The sequence below is a fragment of the Entamoeba invadens genome, assembly GCF_000330505.1.
Source record: "Entamoeba invadens IP1 unplaced genomic scaffold scaff_1105074726705, whole genome shotgun sequence".
Classification (NCBI taxonomy): Eukaryota; Evosea; order Mastigamoebida; family Endamoebidae; genus Entamoeba; species Entamoeba invadens.
The window spans coordinates 338,657-358,152 of record NW_004440440.1 but is presented as its reverse complement, the minus strand read 5'-3'; the positions used below and the strand labels follow the sequence as shown (position 1 = coordinate 358,152).

Genomic DNA, 19,496 nt, shown 5'->3' with positions numbered 1-19,496 from the left:
CTAAAAAATTGTCATTTTAAAAATATGTTAATGTTTTAGAAATTTTGTTTTTCAATTGTTATTCTTGTAGTATTTGTATTTGTGTTATTAAAATGTTATCGATCCCGATAAATAATGTATTTATTACCTATCATTTTTGGGTAAATATACAACATTTCAATATGTATGTCTTTTAACTATATTTATTGATATTTTAAGTTATATATTTAGTTTATTAATTTTATTGAGAATAAATTTATTTTTTGTCCTATTACTGATTTTAATTAATCTAATGTTTTTTTAAAAAAAAAATGCCCGATTTTGTAGCTGCTTTCTCGACATATCTATCCTAATAAACAATAATTAATTCCCGTTTATTTTAACACTATTCACGAAATATAAACAAAAAATATTCCCGACAAATTAGGTCAAATGCGTTTAATATTAATTTATTTTTTTTAATTTAAATGTAATTTTCCTAAGGCATAATTAAAACAGGAAAAATATCGGAGGGTTTAAGACACCCTAAATGTATTGCTTGTTCCAATTGGAGTTTTTTTGAAAAACTAAAAAAATGGGGAACCTTGCTGGAGAGAAACCTGCACCCATTATCTTTTTTGTTCTTTTATCACATAATATTTAAAATCCCGTTTATTTTAACACTATTCACGAAATATAAACTCAAATTATTCCCGACAATCAAGGCCAAATACGTTTGATATTACTTCAGTATTCTGCGATTAGGATGTAGTTTTCCAATGTATTCCTCTTTATTTAAGTAAAAAGAGGCTTATTAACACAGCAAGGGTTTAACCCTTTAGGCAATAAAAAAAAGTTTTATGACGTGTCAACCAAAAAAGTTATGGTCATGTTTTTAAAAATTTAAAAAAAATTGATTGAATTATTCATTTGATAAATATTAAATAAATCTTTAAACACCAAAAATGAAAATTACATTTGATGCTTTTAACACGTTTCCGTTTTTAAAGACATTTTAAAACAACTAATTTTTGTTATATACCAATCGAATTATTTTGCCTTTTTGATTTGTAACACAAAACACTTTTTAATCAATACTCATCTTGAAATCATTAATTAAAGTATAAGCACATAAAAATTAAAACAAAATCAAGGAAAGTTTGTCGATTGTAACACTGTTATGTTCAAATGTTCAATTGACCTTCTATTTTCGACTTGCAGTTTTGTGTCATTTACGCGCTCGTTTCAGTGGCCGAGTTTAACGAACAATAAAAATTAAACAAAATGTATTATACGAACAGACAAAGTTGATGTGTAATGCTTGCAAGCAGCGTCGTTGCTAAAACATGTGTTCTCTATGTCAAGTGTCGTGGAAATGTGCGCGTAAACGACAAAAAACGAAGATTAATAAGTTATGTATTAATTCACGACGTACTCTCGGATTTAAAAAAGTCAAGAAATGAATTGATTCATAAATCTTAGTTGTTTTTGTTATGATGTCTTATTATATTTTACTAAGATCGTTGCAAAAAAATGTCGTCAGGAATGCGAACGGTTATTTCAACTATTATTTTAAAAAAACAAATTGCAAAACTTAAATTATTTCACAGCAAATGATTTTTAATAAAATAAAAAATAAATGGAACGCGAACGTGTTAACTTCCAAATTGTTGTGAAATATTTTTTTTGAGAACGATTTCATTAACTCTTCTTTTATTTGTAAGAATTTGCGTGTACATTAGACAGATTTCGATACAACCCAATTTTAGTGACTTCTAACAGACTATTTCCATATATGGAGACACAACATTTAAACACAGAAAAAGTATCAAAAGTATTCCACAAGACTGTTTTAACAATTACAAAAAGCTTAAAACGATTGACTTGCCATCTACAGTTACTTCAATTGGTGGTGGTGCGTTTTCTGGATGCAGAATAGAATATTTTACTTCGCCAATAGAACTGGATGTTATTCAAAGTGATACATTCAAATATTGTTCACAACTTAGAGAAGTTGTTATGGGATGACGACATTTTGCCAAAAGACATTTTACCAAAAATTATTAAGAATTTTCTTAATTATTCTTTAACAAAGAAAATTTTAAAAATAATTCATTGTTGTATTTTTGTCAAGCTTTTATAAAAATATATTTTTGTCGACAATAAATAAATTGTAAATTGTATGAATAAATATATTTATATATTATTACAACTCTGTGTATTTTGTTTTTATTTTACGCTATTAAATCTTATTAAATAGAAATATTACTTGAACCAGTAACTTTGGTTATACATACAATATTTTGAGTGTTTTTTTTAAAGCAACAAATAAAAATACACAACTTAACGTTTGTGTAAATTCACACATTGTATTATTGGAAAAGTCTCATAAGTATTATTTTTGTTTAAACAAAAATACTTGATTCAATTAACCAAACAATTTATAAACAATTGTTATCAAATTTATAAATAAAATAATATTTAATTAATTAGTATATAATTTAATGATGTATTTTTCAAAAGTGAATTTGAAATGCAATTTGTTTAAATAACCATTTGTATTCAAAAATTTATTTTTAACATGTTTTATGTAAAAATATACCAAATTTAAAGTTCTTTATTGTGTTTATATGATGTCATTTGAATTACTTCGGCTCTATTATAATCACTACAACCCGAATTATTAAAATTGAATTATCATTTTATTAACTTTTATTAACTTTATTTCATTAAAATATTAAAAAAATAATCGTTTATTTTTACATTTATGTATTTATATTACTTCATTGGTTTTGTATTTTTAATTATAAATACAACATCAAAACTAATATATAACAAGAATGAGCATCAAAAGCACAAGGGGGAAAGAATTGCCTATTTATGATGGTTATTTGTTTCATGCCATAGACAAAGAAAGAACACACTTTCGCTGCTCTTGTCGAAAGTGTAAAGTGACTATAATAAAAAACACAGATGGATGTTATCATTATGGCAAAACAACAACTCACATTCACAAAAAACAAGATTTACGCAGAAAAAATCATTCAAATTTTATCAAAAATGACTTACAAACTTCACCAACAAAAAAATTAACAATGAAATCATTTATAACAAAATACAAAAGAGGTTCGATAGGAATAACACAATCGACATTAGAACGTTTTGTTCAAAGAAACAAAGTTCACAAAATTGAACCAAATTCATATGATGATATTATAATAAGTGTTGGCGACTTCAATTTATTATTCAAAGATGAGCAAATTGGAATACTTATATTTGGAAATAGCGAACAATTGACAATGTTAGCAAGATGCAAAGAAGTGTTTATGGATGGGACTTTCCGGAGTTGCCCCAAACAATTTTATCAGCTATATACACTGCATTGTCAATTACAAAACAACCAAACATTTCCAGCAATTCACTATTTGTTGAAAAACAAAACTTTAAATACATATGAAACACTTTTTAATGCCATTGAATGCTTGCTAAAAGAAATCAACGAAAATTATACTTGTTTTGGAAGAAACGTTGTTGTTGTGACTGACTTCAAAAATTCGCTTATCGCTGTTTTAAGAAAATACAAAACTTTTGGTCTAAAGCACAAAGGATGCCTTTTTCATCAACGTCAAGCCATACGAAAGTTTATCAATAATGCTGGTCTTAAATGTGAGTATTCTTTAAATACGGAATTCAAAGCTGCAGTGAAAATATTAGAGTCCGTGTGCTTTTTGAAAAAAAGATATTAGTCAAACAGTTGGTATTTTAACGGCGTGGTATTCTCATGTACCTTCATTTGGGATAGTTGTGGAATACTTCAATAAAGTGTGGATAAATGGCGCGTTTCCCATTTCATTGTGGTGTCAATTTATGAGAAAAAAGAGGACTAATAATGATTGTGAGTCTTACCACGCCGCGCTCACCAGGAGGCTTGAGTTCGTGAAACCTGGTTTCTGGAAGTTCGTTGAAAAAATCGGAGAAGTGATAGAAGACGTTAATAAAGATCTAAAAAACATGAAAAACGGACATTATAAAAAATCAAACAGTAAAGTTGAAATAATATATAATACACTTAAAAATTTAACAACAAATTATTTCTGTGGTGAAATCAATTTAAATTGTTTTCTAGAAAAGGTAAGTGTGTTATTTGATGGTTTAAATCATGAAGTTTATTTCGAAGTCGAAAATTGTGAACAAAACGAGACGGAAAATATTACAAAAGAAAAATGTGTAGATTGTATCAATGAAAATGTTGTTGGTATAAACACTTCAACAAATGGTGATATGTTTGAACGTGAAGACTTTATCCAACAAACAAGACTTGAAAATAAAAATCCAACTAAAATTGTTGATATTCAAAATACAAAGAAAAAAATTATACATGAAAAAAAGCCAAGAAAAAAAAGAAGATCTGTAATCCAAGAAATCAAAAAAGAGTGTAGAAAAAACAAAAACAAAAAAAATAATTAAGTAATTTATTTTTTTAATATTTTAATGAAATAAAGTTAATAAAAGTTAATAAAATGATAATTCAATTTTAATAATTCGGGTTGTAGTGATTATAATAGAGCCGAAGTAATTCAAATGACATCATATAAACACAATAAAGAACTTTAAATTTGGTATATTTTTACATAAAACATGTTAAAAATAAATTTTTGAATACAAATGGTTATTTAAACAAATTGCATTTCAAATTCACTTTTGAAAAATACATCATTAAATTATATACTAATTAATTAAATATTATTTTATTTATAAATTTGATAACAATTGTTTATAAATTGTTTGGTTAATTGAATCAAGTATTTTTGTTTAAACAAAAATAATACTTATGAGACTTTTCCAATAATACAATGTGTGAATTTACACAAACGTTAAGTTGTGTATTTTTATTTGTTGCTTTAAAAAAAACACTCAAAATATTGTATGTATAACCAAAGTTACTGGTTCAAGTAATATTTCTATTTAATAAGATTTAATAGCGTAAAATAAAAACAAAATACACAGAGTTGTAATAATATATAAATATATTTATTCATACAATTTACAATTTATTTATTGTCGACAAAAATATATTTTTATAAAAGCTTGACAAAAATACAACAATGAATTATTTTTAAAATTTTCTTTGTTAAAGAATAATTAAGAAAATTCTTAATAATTTTTGGTAAAATGTCTTTTGGCAAAATGTCACCCTCTCGTTGTTATTTCTGATAATGTTGAAATAATTGGATGTTCAGCATTTGCAAAGTGTTACGGCTTGACCAAAGTTGTTCTCTCAAAAAAGTTGCTAATAATAAACAATGGTGCTTTCGATGATTGTAGAAATTTGGAACACATTGATATACCAAAAAGTGTTTATATAGTTGGGTGTTACGCTTTTTCTGACTGTAGAAAATTGAAAGAACTCGTTTTTAGTGAAAATTATGATGTTGGCTCTAACACGTGTTTTAATTGCGTTTCTTTAACCAAACTTGTGCCTTCAACATTGAAAGGAAAACTTTTTGGAAAAGTGTCAAAACAGGAGGAAAATATCATCAGCAAATTTAATAATGAATATGATATTTTATTTAATAACGAAGGTGAGACTCTAGATGTTGGAAATGTTGTTTGTTGCTTTGTTTTTAGTACATAAAAATTATATATATTAATAATTTCATCATCAAAGTTATTCAAAATAATACGCATAAACGTAACATATTAATACAATAACACGAAATTGAAACTTTAAATCTTATTCATTTAATTTTGAATGATTGCATCTATAAAAATAATTAACAGTAATACGTGACAAAAGAAGCAGTTGACAATGCGTACAATCATCACTTATTTGAACACACTTGCGTTATATTTGACACTAATAAAGTGACAACAATAACTTCAATTTATTTTACTGATTTTCGACAACTCAAAGAAATAAGCATTGGTCCAAACGCAACACTAGAAAGTGGGTGCCTTGAAATGTGTTCATCTCTAACAAATTGTACTTCCAAATAATAACATGAAAATAACATATGTACCAACTTCATACGAAACAAAACTCTTTGATAAGTTTGGGTATACATATGAAAAAGTTATTTTTGATTTTTGGCAAAGTAAGCGATTGTATCTATTTAAACAAATTGAAAAATGCAAAACAATTGTTGAAATAAAAGGCCAATTGTGCGGGGATTCTCCTGATCCAAATTACATAAAAATTCCACAGAATGTCACGAAAATAAATAGTAACTTTTCTTTAACACTGATTTTGATAGAATAGACTTGGGAAATGTTATTGAAATTGGAGACTCTATTTTTGGTGATAATTTGATTTCAGTGACAATGCCAACTACTCTCACTCAAATTGGCGAACACATTTTTGAGAGATGCAAATCACTCAAAAATGTTGATTATTGTGGCAAGACTGTATTAACCAATTTGGTTAGTATAGACAAAATGACTCTTTTAAAACATTTGAAAATGACTTGCACGTACGTTGAAGTGCCTTTAGACAAACTTGAATTGTTTCAAAACATTCCAAATGTGCTATTAAAAGTGAAATCTCCAAATAAAATATTGCATTTACATACAATTTGTTTGCCAGTAAACGTGTGTGCACTTGAATATACGTTTCAATATCAATTAACATTGAAAGAAATTACTTTGCCACAATCTCTCACTTCAATTGATTATTACTGTTTTAGTGGATGCATTTCCCTTGAAAACGTGAAGCTCTCAGATTATCTAAAAATCATAGGTGTACACGCATTTTCAGCGTGTGGGTTGACAAATATAGACATCCCAAACAATGTGACTTCGGTTGGAGATTATGCTTTTGCCAACTGTTTAAAACTAAAAAGTGTAATTTTTCCAGAAAGTGTATTAGAAGGTCGAGATGTGTTTTTTAATTGTCGGACATTGTCGTCAGTTCAAGTCATTAAAACTGGTCGAGTTAACATAAATTGGAAATGTACGTTTTCAAACTGTTGTCTTCCGAAAGAGTTTGAAATGCCAAATTGCGTGACTTCAATTGGGAATAAAGCATTTGAACAATGTTCTTTATTATCAAAAATAATACTAGGAAATTGTGTTGAATATTTCAAAGATTTGTGTTTTGCAAATTGTGTTAATTTGGAAGAATTTCTTTGCCAAAAACAGTGACTTATATTGGAAATTATACATTTTTGAATTGTGTCAACTTGCAACGGATTTATCTACCTAAAAGTGTTCCAAAATTATCACCAATAGCTTTTTTGAATTGCGAAAAGTTACACGAAATATACTTAGAAGGAGAACAAGTGTATGAAATTGACTTTCCAGTCTCATTTGGTGTATTTCAAATGTTCGTGAAGAATGGGGTTCAATGCAAAAATATATATTTTGTGGAAACTGATTTTGAAAAATACTCGAGAATTGTCATAAAAAATAACCAGAAAATATGCGAAATACCGGAGTGTGTAAATTATTTATCAAAACAATGTTTACACAAGTATTACGGGTATGGTATCATCCATTTTCCTCAAAGTTTAAAAAGAGTTGAAAATTTATCAAGCGAATTTGGAATCATGGTTTATCCATAATTCATTTTTATTGAAATTTCAAAGATAACATATATAATACATATCTAATGCAATATAATATGATTATATTTAATAGTCAAATTTAACAAATGTATCACAAAGTTTAATTGTTTTACTCAAAGTTTTTTATCACCAAATCGAGATAAATAGTGTTAATTGTCATTGAACAATAACATTATTAATCAATTATTATGTTTATATTGCTTATTTGAAATGATTAAATTTTGTTTAAATTTGTCAAATTAAATTTATGTTAGTTATTTTCTTGGTTGGTTATTTTTAAATTATTTAAAAAACATCAAACATGATATTTAATAATAATTACGTTTAATGTTCTTTTTTATTATTACAATAATGACATAACATGCACTTTATAAAATAATATCAATTTAAATGATGAAATCGTTTAAGAGTGTTAAACAATAATATTACATAATTACAAGTTTCAAGATTTTGCAATTGTTAGCATTCTAAACTAATAACAACTTTAAAGTATCAAGTTTATTTTTAATGGTTATAACTTAAAAAATCATAAATATAAAACTTTATATAAATACATATTAAAATTGTTATATATGTTACATTTAAAACAAGATTTTTTTATGTTATAAATTGCCAAACATAATCATTCAAAAATAGTAAATTAATTTTCGCACACAAATTTCAGACATCATCCAACTCTCTTCTTATTTCCTTGACAAACTTTTGGTTTATTTTACCAGGGATAAACAAAAACGTGTGAAGATTCTTTTCTGAGTGCCACGAGTCCAACACAACTGAAAACTCGTTGATATCACATTGACATATAACAGCCAAATACTAGTCGTTCATGTTTTCGTAATACCCAATATTTGAGCAATGACTCGCATTTTTGACAAACTTGGTGCTCCTTTTGTTGGTGTAAATTCAAGTGTTTCTTCATCAACTTGTTTGCACGACAAAAGTACTTGCACGCAGCAATCAGACGTTTTTAGCGCCTCTTTCATCTTAAAATTGCACTCTTTCAGATCTTCCATAATACTTTCTTTGCCGACGATTGCTGGGAAGTTAGCTCCAGCCGAGCAATAGAAATTGTGACGTTTCAATTCCTCATTTGCGAATTTTGTTTGACTTGTGTCTGTTGGTGCGTACACGCTGATAGGCACTTCATTGGTTATGTTCATAAACCGTCGTGTAGCTCTTTCTTGTGACGCCATTAGTATTGCCTGAATACCAATTTTGTTTCTTTGACAAAATGAAAGCACTTTCTGACAGTCGAAAGTGCCAAAGATGTTGATGTAGTCACACTTCTCTGCTATTGGAGGAACAACGGAAACATGTGCGATATCCCAGGAAACGGGATTTTGGTGTAAAACATTTTCATTGATGGTGTACAGACTTTTATAGTCAAATGGAAGAAGTTCATCGTCTTGAAGGGCTTTATGAAATTCGTTTGGAATTGCGTTCTTGAGAACTTGATATAAATTAGCGATGGTGCGCCCGTCACACAGTGAGTGATTTGCATACAACTTTAAACGACTTGTTGCGCCATTTTCTGAGTATTCAACGTGAAACAGGGGAGCACCTTCTTGTGGCAAATTGTAGTCAGCCGTTTCAATTTTTTTTGTTTCTTCAAATGGAACTTTTGTAATATAAATATCGACATTATCTATAAGCCATTTATCGTTTAATTTATACCAATAAAAATGCCCGTCTTTTGTTTTTATAGTAAGATGAAAAGGAGTGTATTTGATTATCTCTTTCACTACGTCAGTTCTAAATTGTGTGAAATCAAATTTGTTAAACGTGTCAATCAAAGTCAGACACACATAATATACAGGAATTTCATAGCCATTGAGTGGACGGATCTCTATCATTTAGGTTTTGAGTTATATATTTTTATTCAATTTGACTTTGAAAATAATTATCTTGAAAATTAAAGTTCGTGTTAAATTCATTGTGAATAAGAAACTTTTTAAAAAATAATTATATGGCCTCTTAGCATAGTTGGCAGTGCCTTTCCCTAGTAAGGAAAAGGTCGTGGGTTCGACTCCTGCAGAGGCCTTAAATTTTATTTTACAAAACATTTCAATAATAAGTAAACTTGAAAACAATTTTTATTGAAATAAATATAATTATTTTAAATAACTAAATTGTTTATAAATGTCATTACTATAGTTGTTATAAAAAAAAGCTAAAATTAATTGTTGTAAAAGAATGTGACTTTCTTGGAGTATATTTGTCAGAAAGTTGTCATTCATAATTAGTTTCAATAATTAAAATTAATATAATTTAATCAAAAAATTATAGTTTCTTTTTTTCTTTTCAATTAAAAAACAAAATGTAAAACAATAGTAGAAATATGGTATATTATTAAATATAAAAACCTATTGAATGTTAGGTTACTCATCTACAATTGAAAATTGTGAATAATATCAATACGAAAAATAGAAATTTAAATATAATAAAACAAAACTATTTTTTAATTATTAAACGTTTCATGGTTTTTGTTTGAATTCTATATTTTAATTTGACCAAAAAGAACTTTAAAACACACAAAAAAGAAGACATGACTTACCAACAACCACTTGCTTACGTCACACCACAGTACAATGTCCCACCCCCACAATACGTCCAATACACTCAACCGATGATGCAGACGCCTCCACAACAATACCAACAAGTCCCCGTTCACCAAGGACAACCCATACCTCAACCTGAAATATTTGTTCCATCGTATCAACCACAACAAAAGGTGAATACGACTAATCAAAACGACTCAATGACTTCTGCTATGTTCTTTGCACTTGGATTTTTACTCTGCTGTTTGTGGATAATGGGGTATTGCAGATATCGAAAATCACCGGACGCTCAAGCAAGGTCGTTTGCCTTTCTATCTCTCGTGTTTTTTATTATCTCAACAATCATAGCTGTGTTCGTCGTAGGCTTTTTCGTTGTGTACTTTGTCATCATATTCACCGTGATCGTTTCATTAGACTATTAACTCTCTAATTGTATTGATTTAAATTATTTAATATTTTTATAGTATATGTACTATACTTGAAACTATATAACTCTATTTATTATATTAATGTGATTTAATTATATTTTAATTAAATATTTATTTAATTAATAGTTCAATTAAATTAATATAATAGTATATTTTATTTAATTGATATCTAATAAAAAGTACTAATAATATCAGTCTCAAAAAATGATTTGTTTATTTTCTTTTGAAAAAAAGCATATTTGGGATGTTTAATAAATATTACTATGATTTAACCTATTTTTTAAATAACATAGCCAAAAACATAATTTTGGGTTAGAGTCGATTAGCCAATCATTTCATTTTTTCTTTTTACCAATAAATGGTATATTTAAAGTTTTTATCTACCCAAATAACGGGAAAATGAGGTAAACAAACCAAGTTTTTTGGAACTTTTTTGAAACTTTTTGCTTTTTATATGAAAAAACTTTTCAACATTTTTTATACACTCTTTCAAAAAGCAAACTTACACCAACGCTTTAAAGACAAATTTTTGGAATAACTTTTACCCGACAACAGAACAACAATCGATGTTCGAGTCTGCCAAGCGTTGTGTTCTTATTGATTATGATTTGTCACGTTGTTTTTTTATTTTTATTTAATACAATTAAGTTCTTTGTTGTAGAATTCTTTTGTTGTATCTATCATTATAAAGACAAAAGATTTGCCTAACTATTGTTCACAACAATAGCACATTATTTTTAAATTTATAAAAAATTATTTTCTGTTGTTACACACAATAAGAAAATTATTAATTTGTGTAATTAAGCGTAATTAATTAATTTGGTCAATTTGTCTAAGTTCGTTTTAATTGAAAAAATAAATATATTACAGGTCGGTACGAAACCCCTATAGTTTTCTAAAACCCCTCAAGTCTTTAAAGAGACTATTTTATATTTAATTTTGTTCTAAATGTTCAATTAATAGAGAACAACAAAAATGATAATTACTCATTCTGGGGAGTTAAGACTGTATTTATAATTGAATTATATTCGAAATGTTATGGTGACTATATTCGACAAATTTTAATAACAATTTACATTGTTTGTGATCACATTAAAATGTTTTAAATGACCATGATTGTGTGATAGTTTTTAATTATTTTTACTGATTTCATAGCTTTCTTATTCTTTATACATGTTTTTCATTTTTCAACGTGCTTTTAATTATAATTTTTTATTATTAACTTGATAATAAAAAAATAGGCGTCTCTGTCTTTTTTACTTGCCTTCTAAAAATATATTTCAGCCATTTAAGTGTTAAACAATAAAAAAAAACTTAAATTTTTTGATTATCTTGTGTTAGATAAATTGTTGTAATTTTCTTGTTGTTTTTTATGTGATAAGACAAACAATGTAAGCAGTACGCAAATAATAATCACAGCAATTATAAACAATACACCAAGCACAGCAACGCCCGTTGAAAGTAAAACAATTTGAGTTCTCTTTTTATCATCTTCATTAGCAATTTGGATCTCCATTGATTGTTCTACAAACCCCTTTTTCAACCCGACACAGGCATTTCCTTTATACAAATCGACTTTTTGTTCGTTGACAGTGAAGTTTTCAAAATAGCAGTCGGCGAAGTCAAAGTAGATGTTTTTAATCATATCAAGATCATCCAAATGAATAATGCAGTTCACAAAGTTGCACGACTCAAACACGACATTTTCATAATTATCATGATGATAAAATATGGTATTGACAAATGTTGAGTTGGTATAGCGGACGTTATAATGTTCTTGGTAATAAAATCCAGTGTTTTCAACGACTAGACCAGATAAGATATCATTCGTTAACGTGAGATCATAATAACTGTTTTTAATTGTTAAATTGGAGAAAATTGATTCATGAATTTCTGTTGAATAAAAGTTGCAATTTTCAATAGAAGAGATATTGCGATATCCACTCGTCTTCCCAGAAAAGATTTTTAACGTGAAAAATGTTGAATTATACAACACAATTGTGTCAAATGTTGATGTATAAAGAATACAATAATTGTTATATGTAAAGACGTTTTCAAGCAACTCAAAAACAACATCAGAAAAGTAATTGTCGTAATAGTCTGATTTGTTACTTGTAAGTTGATTGAGTGTCAAATGCGATGTTCTTGAAGAGGAAAACGTTGAGTTGTAAAAAGTCACTGATGTTGTGTTATCGGGTAAAATGTAATCAGTAACTTCCCCAACAGTATCGAAATATATCGAAGGAGTCATTTCGGTAGGATTCAAAAAATCAAATTCTCCGATGAAGGTGCAGTTTGTGTAATTTGTTTCTGTATTTCCTTTAATGACTGTCAAATCATCTGCGCATGTGTATTGATAATAATATTTGTTTGCTTCTGTTGATTGTTGAGATAAAGCACAAATTGAACAAAACACTGTGATGAGTGCAAAATACATAATGATCTTATTAAATATTAGCTTTAAGTTTCTGTTATTTATTTACAGATGTTTATGGCTTATCGAATTGAATAGAACATTTAATGAGTGTAAATAACATTCAATACTTAATAATTGTTATTTCTATTCAAATGTTTTTCAGTCAATTAATAATAATATTTAAATAAAAAATAAAATAAATATTATCAACAACTATTCAACAATATAAATCCATTTATTAATGAATGGCAAAGCCAAACTATCATGTCATTTAAAAACCCAAAAACATTAAAATGGTAAATAACATTTTCATTTTTGAAAAACAAAAAAAAATACAAAACACAAATATTAATACCAAAAGATAAAATGAAAAAATATAAAACGATAATTTATATCAAACATGAGGTTGCTTTTTTTAATTACAGTAAAATGCATCTGTTTGTGGGTTTTCAAACAGAGAAAAGATCTTTATTTGTGGGTTTATCATCGAATTGTTAAGTAAATTCTTTTCACTATTTTGTACATAAAAAATGAAAGATATTTAATGATATTTGAGTATTATAATTATAAAAATACTATAATTTTTATTCAAGTGTACCCAAATTCAAAGTTCGAGAGCAAAATAATTATTTATGGGTTTTACATTTGATTGGTACATTGACCCACAAAGCATATTCCTTAAAAATATAAAAACCCACAAAAAGACACTTTTTTACTGTAATTTAAATTTATAGTTGTTGTTTTTGAAAATGTGCAAATTTTTCGAATTTCACATTTTGTCGAATTATTCAGCAAATTGATATTATAGTATAAATATAGTATATTGTAAATAAAATAAATTTATAAAATGAATAAATTTCATTGAATCAATTTAAAAGTAAAATATTTTTCAAGTTCAAGACAAACTTCAAAGCCATTTCTCAATATCAATGCCAAAACCGTTAGACCGCTATTCAATGATGATTGTATCAAAGTATTTCAAAAACATAGGAGACTTCATTAAGATAATTAAAGTATGTAAAAAGTTCAAAGCAATACCAGAAATGTTTCACTACAATCCCATATGTCTACGCTCTCATTTTAAATTCTTTCCCAACGTCGAGACGTATTACATTTACAAAAAGAACGACAAAGTAGTGCCGGGGTATTTCAAATATGTTTATGAATACCCGGTCTCATACTCTTTTTACCTCTCAAACAAATCTACTAAAAATGAATTTACACACGTTTTTTACACACAAGAAGATTATAAAAAATATCAAAGCTTTGAAGGAGCAACACATTTTCGTGGTAAAATTTTTTTCTGGCCTCCTTATGATGACAGTCCGCTTGTCTCATACAATTTGAATGGAATTGTATCACTTGGTAACATCGGTTTTAATAACAACAGTGGACTCTCGAAGATAACACTAGACAGACGCCTTTGTGAGCTGCCAAGTGGTTGTTTTTTAAATTGCGTTTCTTTACAAGAAATTGATCTCAGTGGTGTGAAAATAATAGGAGAAGACTGTTTCAAAAACTGCAAAAAGTTGTCAGCAATCACATTTGGTGAAGAGTTGTCTGCTGTTGGACACAACGCGTTTTATGATGTTTGTGACATACAAAGTGTTGTAACTTTTGGTATGACTAAATTGGATTCGTTGATCAACATGTCTTCATCACACGCATTCGTGGGGATCTCTCACAAATTACTTGTAACACAAAATGATACAATTCAACTGGATAATTTGCAGTTATTAAAAGTCTTTGCAATGTCAATCGAGGAAATTGGAGATAAGGGTTTCAACAATGTCTCTATAATAGAAGAAATGGACATCCCAAAAAGTGTCACAAAAATTGGATATTCCGCATTTTCTAATTCAAACCTCAAACGACTTGATTTGACTAATGTAATCCAAATCGGTGAACAATCCAACATGAAAAGTGTCACTGCTATTACAATTCCAGCGGCTTTGTCCTTTGATAGTCTCCCATTTTTGGATTCATTAAAAAGAATTTCCGTGTTAAACGGCAAAGTACTTGAATCGCCTGCGGCGTGTTATATGAAAACCATATTAGAACAAGACGGGTGTTCAAGTAAACATTATTATTACACTAAAACTGATTACGATTATTACAATGGAAAAATCCCCCTTTTTTGTATACTAATAACAAAAGATGTTTTCTTTCGTGTTGACATCAAATACATCGAAATTCCACAAAATGTTGAAGTGGTTGATTGGGGTAATTTATATCACTGCGAAAAACTCGAGAAACTTGTCATTTTGTCACAAACTCCGGGGTATATTAGTGTACATCAATGTAAACAATTAGAAGAAATCGTGTGTAAAAGTGTTGGTAAGAAATTAAAATTCTCTTCTTGTAATAAGTTGAGTAAATTAACACTGTCAGCCATACCAGAGTACAACGTGAACGTTCCTTTAGTTGTCAAATGCCCAAACTTGAGTGAGATAGTCATCGAAAATATTCCACAAAATGGTGTATACAACGGAAGAATAAATTATGATTTTTGTAAATTAGTGAAACAAAACATTAGATTTGAAGATGTTGTATATGATGGATACCACGATTACAATACAATTAATGAAGATGTGTATTATTCAGATGAAGATGATAACCAAAATAGTGATAAATTAGAAGATGAAAATGTGTTGACAACAGTTATTGTACCAGAAGGTGTCACAACTATCCCAACAATGTCCATACGAGCTTTATTTAACAATATAAAGTTGGTTCTTCCTTCAACGCTTAAGAAAATTGAAAGCAACGCAGTTGACTGTGTTAATTTGAAAGAAGTTGTTGGGTTGACTCAAAATGTCGTTATTGATAAAAATGCATTCATAAACTGTGATAAAAGTGTAGTGGGACTTTACAACTTCGTTGATTAAATCAAATTTCTTAATTATTTGCTGAATGTTTTTCAGCAAATAATTAAGAATTAAAAAACAAATAAATGTCATTCCAATAATTTATTTATTATTTACTTTATTTTTTTTGCGTGAGTCACTTTTAATGCTGAACAAAAAGTGACTCATTGAATCAAACGAGTGAATAAAGAAGACTACAAAGACTTCTTTGAAAAAATGAATGAACGATTTAATTGAATGGTTGTTTTGAAGTTAAACAAGGTTGAACAAAAGACTAATATTTTATAATTTAATAATAATTAAAATAAACTTACTATCATAATTCACATTAAGCTGTTGTTTATACATACTTTAAACAACATATTCATTTTTTTTTCATCCCGAAAAATAACCGTTATTAAAACCAAATAACAAGAAAATTACACATTTATTTATATATTTGCCCGTTTTATTGTATAAAATCCGCTTAATATTCAATAACTAAAAATAGTCTGGTCCCTGTTTTTCTATTTATTTCCGTTTTTTGTTTTTGTTTTTTTTCAATTGTTTAAAATTCAAACTTCCAAACAAAAAAACATTAAAATTTGTTTGAGTTGTAAATTTACTCAAATTAAATCGTTAACTTTTTCCAATAACAATGAAATATCGACAATTGCAAGTCGTTCATTGGGGTTTTGGCACCAACACTTTGTGATGATATCGAATAACTCGTTTTTGATTTGTTTTGGTTGTTCAATTCGTTTTCCATCATTAACAAATTCTGCGATTTTCCATGGAAATTTGAAAATATTTTTGTCATAGACATCTCCCCATTTAAAACACTCACACATAGTAACACTGAGCGAATACACATCAGCCGGTTTCTTGTACTTTTCCTGTTTTAACACTTCGGGTGCCATGTACACTGGTGTACCAATACCTTTCGTGAATGTCATGTTAGTCATCATCATATTCACATTTCGACTACTTCCAAAATCAGTCAGTTTTGCATTGACACCATCATTCAGTTCAATTGAAAAGACGAGAATGTTGTCTGGTTTAATGTCTCTATGTAATATCCCGTTTGTATGTAGATACAAAATTCCTTTAGAAGCGTCTAACATGAATTTTATTCTTAACTTAATCTCAATTTCTTCAGATTTTATGTGTTTCATCAAGTCTTGTAAACTGCCATAATTTGCAAATTCGGTGACTAAACAAATTTTATTTGGAATGAAAACAGCACCATAAAAATGTATGATATAGTTATTTCTAAATTTGTCCAACATCGCAACTTCTTTTCCAAATTCATTAATCCCCTTTTCGTCATCATCTATATCTTTTAATTTCTTGATAGCAACTATATATTTTCTATAACACCCCTTGTAAACAACGCCGAACGAACCCTCTCCAATTTTGTTCTCTTCATTTAATTCGTCATAGTCGATCCGTGTAGTTTGTTGTGTCACTCCTGTAACTTCTATTGTATTATATTTCTCGTTGTCTCTTTTGAGGCATTTTGAGACAATTTGAATCGTGTTTCTGATTTGACAAGTACAAAACGGAATTAATACAATTTCAAATTCACATGCAGAACCTCCTTTAAGACAAACAACTTCTGGTTGGATTTTAAGATCAAATTTGTCAGAATTTTGTGAAACTGTGAATTGAATTTTGACAACTTTTTTGTTTGTGTTGCCAACACAAAACACTTCTCGACTTCCTGAATCCACTGGAATTTCTTCGACATCTTTGTTAAAATCAATTATTTGAGATGAGACACAGATCCCATATTGAAGCGAAATGAAATGAACATTGGATCTTTTCATTCTAAATATTGTTGTTGTTTTCTCGTATGTCTTCTGTTGGAATTTTTCAAATACACTTTTTGTAATTATTATTATTATAACAATAAATGATATAAGTATAACAATTGAAAGTATTACCACTAAAATAATCACCCACCACACAATATGTGTTTCACAATAAGTCCCATCCTCGTTTGGACTGTACCAAAAAGCACAGTTTGTACACTTTGAATTGACTATTTCATTACACTTGGATATTTGTAAAAGACCAACACAACTTCCATTGCCAAACAACACAAGACTTGAAATACAAGAAGTGCATTTATTATTTAATAAACATGTAAAGCAGTTTTCATCACATTTTTGACACTCGTTTGTGTTGCTTGTATAATACCCATCTTGACACTTAGAACACCCATTTTGTGTGACATTTACAGCACATCCGATGATATCACTTTGTGGTAAACAGTCGCCACTTGATGTTTTGTAATTTGTTGAATTGCAAATTAAACAGGTAGTTTTGGTGTTACAAGTAAAACACTTTGAATCACATTTTACACAATCAAGTCCGAAACGGTAATACCCCTCGTTGCACACAATACAACCACTCCCAAATGTTGCAAATTGTTTGCATTTTATTTTCAAGTCGTGGTTTGTGTTGCATTTATAATTTGACAAATAGGTGTTTTGTGGACAACTAAGACATTTTGTTGATGTCTCAAAACAAGTCAAACAACTGTCATCACATTTTTTACATTGGTGTGCTGATTTATCAATGTAAAAAGTATCGTTACATCTAGTACAACCAAAACTGTTTTGTAAAATACAGTTTTGTTCTTTGTTTTTCTGACATGTGTTATTTGTAAATATGAATTCATTTTCACATTCATTACACTTCCCATTTAATAAATATTTACAATTATCAATAGTTGTTGTGCATTTACCATTTTCATCGTTTGGAATTACACAATCTGTAATTTCACATTTACCATTTGCATTCATTTTACTTAAACTGTTACATTTTGTTATTTTTCCATTTTCACACAATTCTGGATTTGTGTACTTTTCATCACATTTTATACAATTTGTTGAATTGGATACAAACCCTTTATTACAAGAAACATCGTTGTTCTCGGCTATCAAATTGCTGTTAATATCACTTTTTACACACTCACCAGCGTTGTTTATATATCCAATATTTATGTTGCATATTTGGCATTTCCCATCCAACTGATTAAGTAAGCATTTTTCTTTGTATTCACAAGTAATACCCTGCAATGAATAACCAATTAAACACTTAAAACATGCATTTGATTTAGAAAATTCACAATTAGTGATTTTTTTACACACCGAGTTGACTACTATAAATTGACTTTTACAAGACATGCAAATATTTTTATTAATAGGACAATACTTACAATATTTGTCATCACAAATGGTCGGGTCTTCACATGTTTGAGATGTTTTGTTGTATGTTTTATGTGTACAACGCAAAACAATTTTAATTTTCATAAATCCATTTTCTGTGTTTAGTACGGCGTTGAACTGAACACCCGCATAAGTCAACTTTGTTTCTGAAATTAATAGAAACGTTTTTGTCAATGAAAATATTTTAATATCAACCACTTTTGGTGTTGAAATTCCAATAACGATGTTGTCAGTTTTGTATAAAGATATTTGTGTACTACCAAATGAAACACTTTCAGTTGTAAACACATCACCTGTTTTATGATTTGTTTTTGAATGTGTATTGTATGCACTTAAATTAACAAACAATGTGGAAATATTTTGAAGTGGAGTAATATACCAGTCTTCTGTATTATCACAAGGACAATAGTGTTCAATGTATTTGATAATTTTACTTTTACATTCTTCAACATGACAAAATATTTTATTTGAAGTCCAAATCCTAACAAATTG

General features: G+C 28.1%; 7 protein-coding genes across 7 annotated transcripts; 4 read left to right on the top strand and 3 right to left on the bottom strand.

Moving 5' to 3' along the window:
- Window positions 1–2,798: 2,798 nt before the first annotated feature.
- Window positions 2,799–3,704, top strand: EIN_270400 (hypothetical protein; the record flags this gene model as incomplete). The annotated part of the gene is made up of 1 exon (XM_004257867.1): window positions 2,799–3,704. The coding sequence occupies one exon, from the start codon at window positions 2,799–2,801 to the stop codon at window positions 3,702–3,704; it is 906 nt and encodes a 301-aa protein (XP_004257915.1).
- A 2,255-nt stretch (window positions 3,705–5,959) lies between these two features.
- Window positions 5,960–7,098, top strand: EIN_270390 (hypothetical protein; the record flags this gene model as incomplete). The annotated part of the gene is made up of 2 exons (XM_004257866.1): window positions 5,960–6,182; window positions 6,218–7,098. The coding sequence occupies 2 exons, from the start codon at window positions 5,960–5,962 to the stop codon at window positions 7,096–7,098; spliced, it is 1,104 nt and encodes a 367-aa protein (XP_004257914.1).
- A 1,246-nt stretch (window positions 7,099–8,344) lies between these two features.
- EIN_270380 (hypothetical protein) lies at window positions 8,345–9,373 on the bottom strand (the record flags this gene model as incomplete). The annotated part of the gene is made up of 1 exon (XM_004257865.1): window positions 8,345–9,373. The coding sequence occupies one exon, from the start codon at window positions 9,371–9,373 to the stop codon at window positions 8,345–8,347; it is 1,029 nt and encodes a 342-aa protein (XP_004257913.1).
- A 692-nt stretch (window positions 9,374–10,065) lies between these two features.
- Window positions 10,066–10,500, top strand: EIN_270370 (hypothetical protein; the record flags this gene model as incomplete). Its single annotated transcript, XM_004257864.1, has 1 exon — window positions 10,066–10,500. One exon carries the CDS (start codon window positions 10,066–10,068, stop codon window positions 10,498–10,500), a length of 435 nt encoding a protein of 144 aa, XP_004257912.1.
- A 1,333-nt stretch (window positions 10,501–11,833) lies between these two features.
- Window positions 11,834–12,757, bottom strand: EIN_270360 (hypothetical protein; the record flags this gene model as incomplete). The annotated part of the gene is made up of 1 exon (XM_004257863.1): window positions 11,834–12,757. One exon carries the CDS (start codon window positions 12,755–12,757, stop codon window positions 11,834–11,836), a length of 924 nt encoding a protein of 307 aa, XP_004257911.1.
- A 1,094-nt stretch (window positions 12,758–13,851) lies between these two features.
- On the top strand, window positions 13,852–15,810 carry EIN_270350 (hypothetical protein; the record flags this gene model as incomplete). Its single annotated transcript, XM_004257862.1, has 1 exon — window positions 13,852–15,810. The coding sequence occupies one exon, from the start codon at window positions 13,852–13,854 to the stop codon at window positions 15,808–15,810; it is 1,959 nt and encodes a 652-aa protein (XP_004257910.1).
- A 584-nt stretch (window positions 15,811–16,394) lies between these two features.
- EIN_270340 (protein serine/threonine kinase, putative) lies at window positions 16,395–19,496 on the bottom strand (the record flags this gene model as incomplete). The annotated part of the gene is made up of 1 exon (XM_004257861.1): window positions 16,395–19,496. A coding segment is annotated over one exon (3,102 nt), but the record flags the coding sequence as incomplete, so codon positions are not given.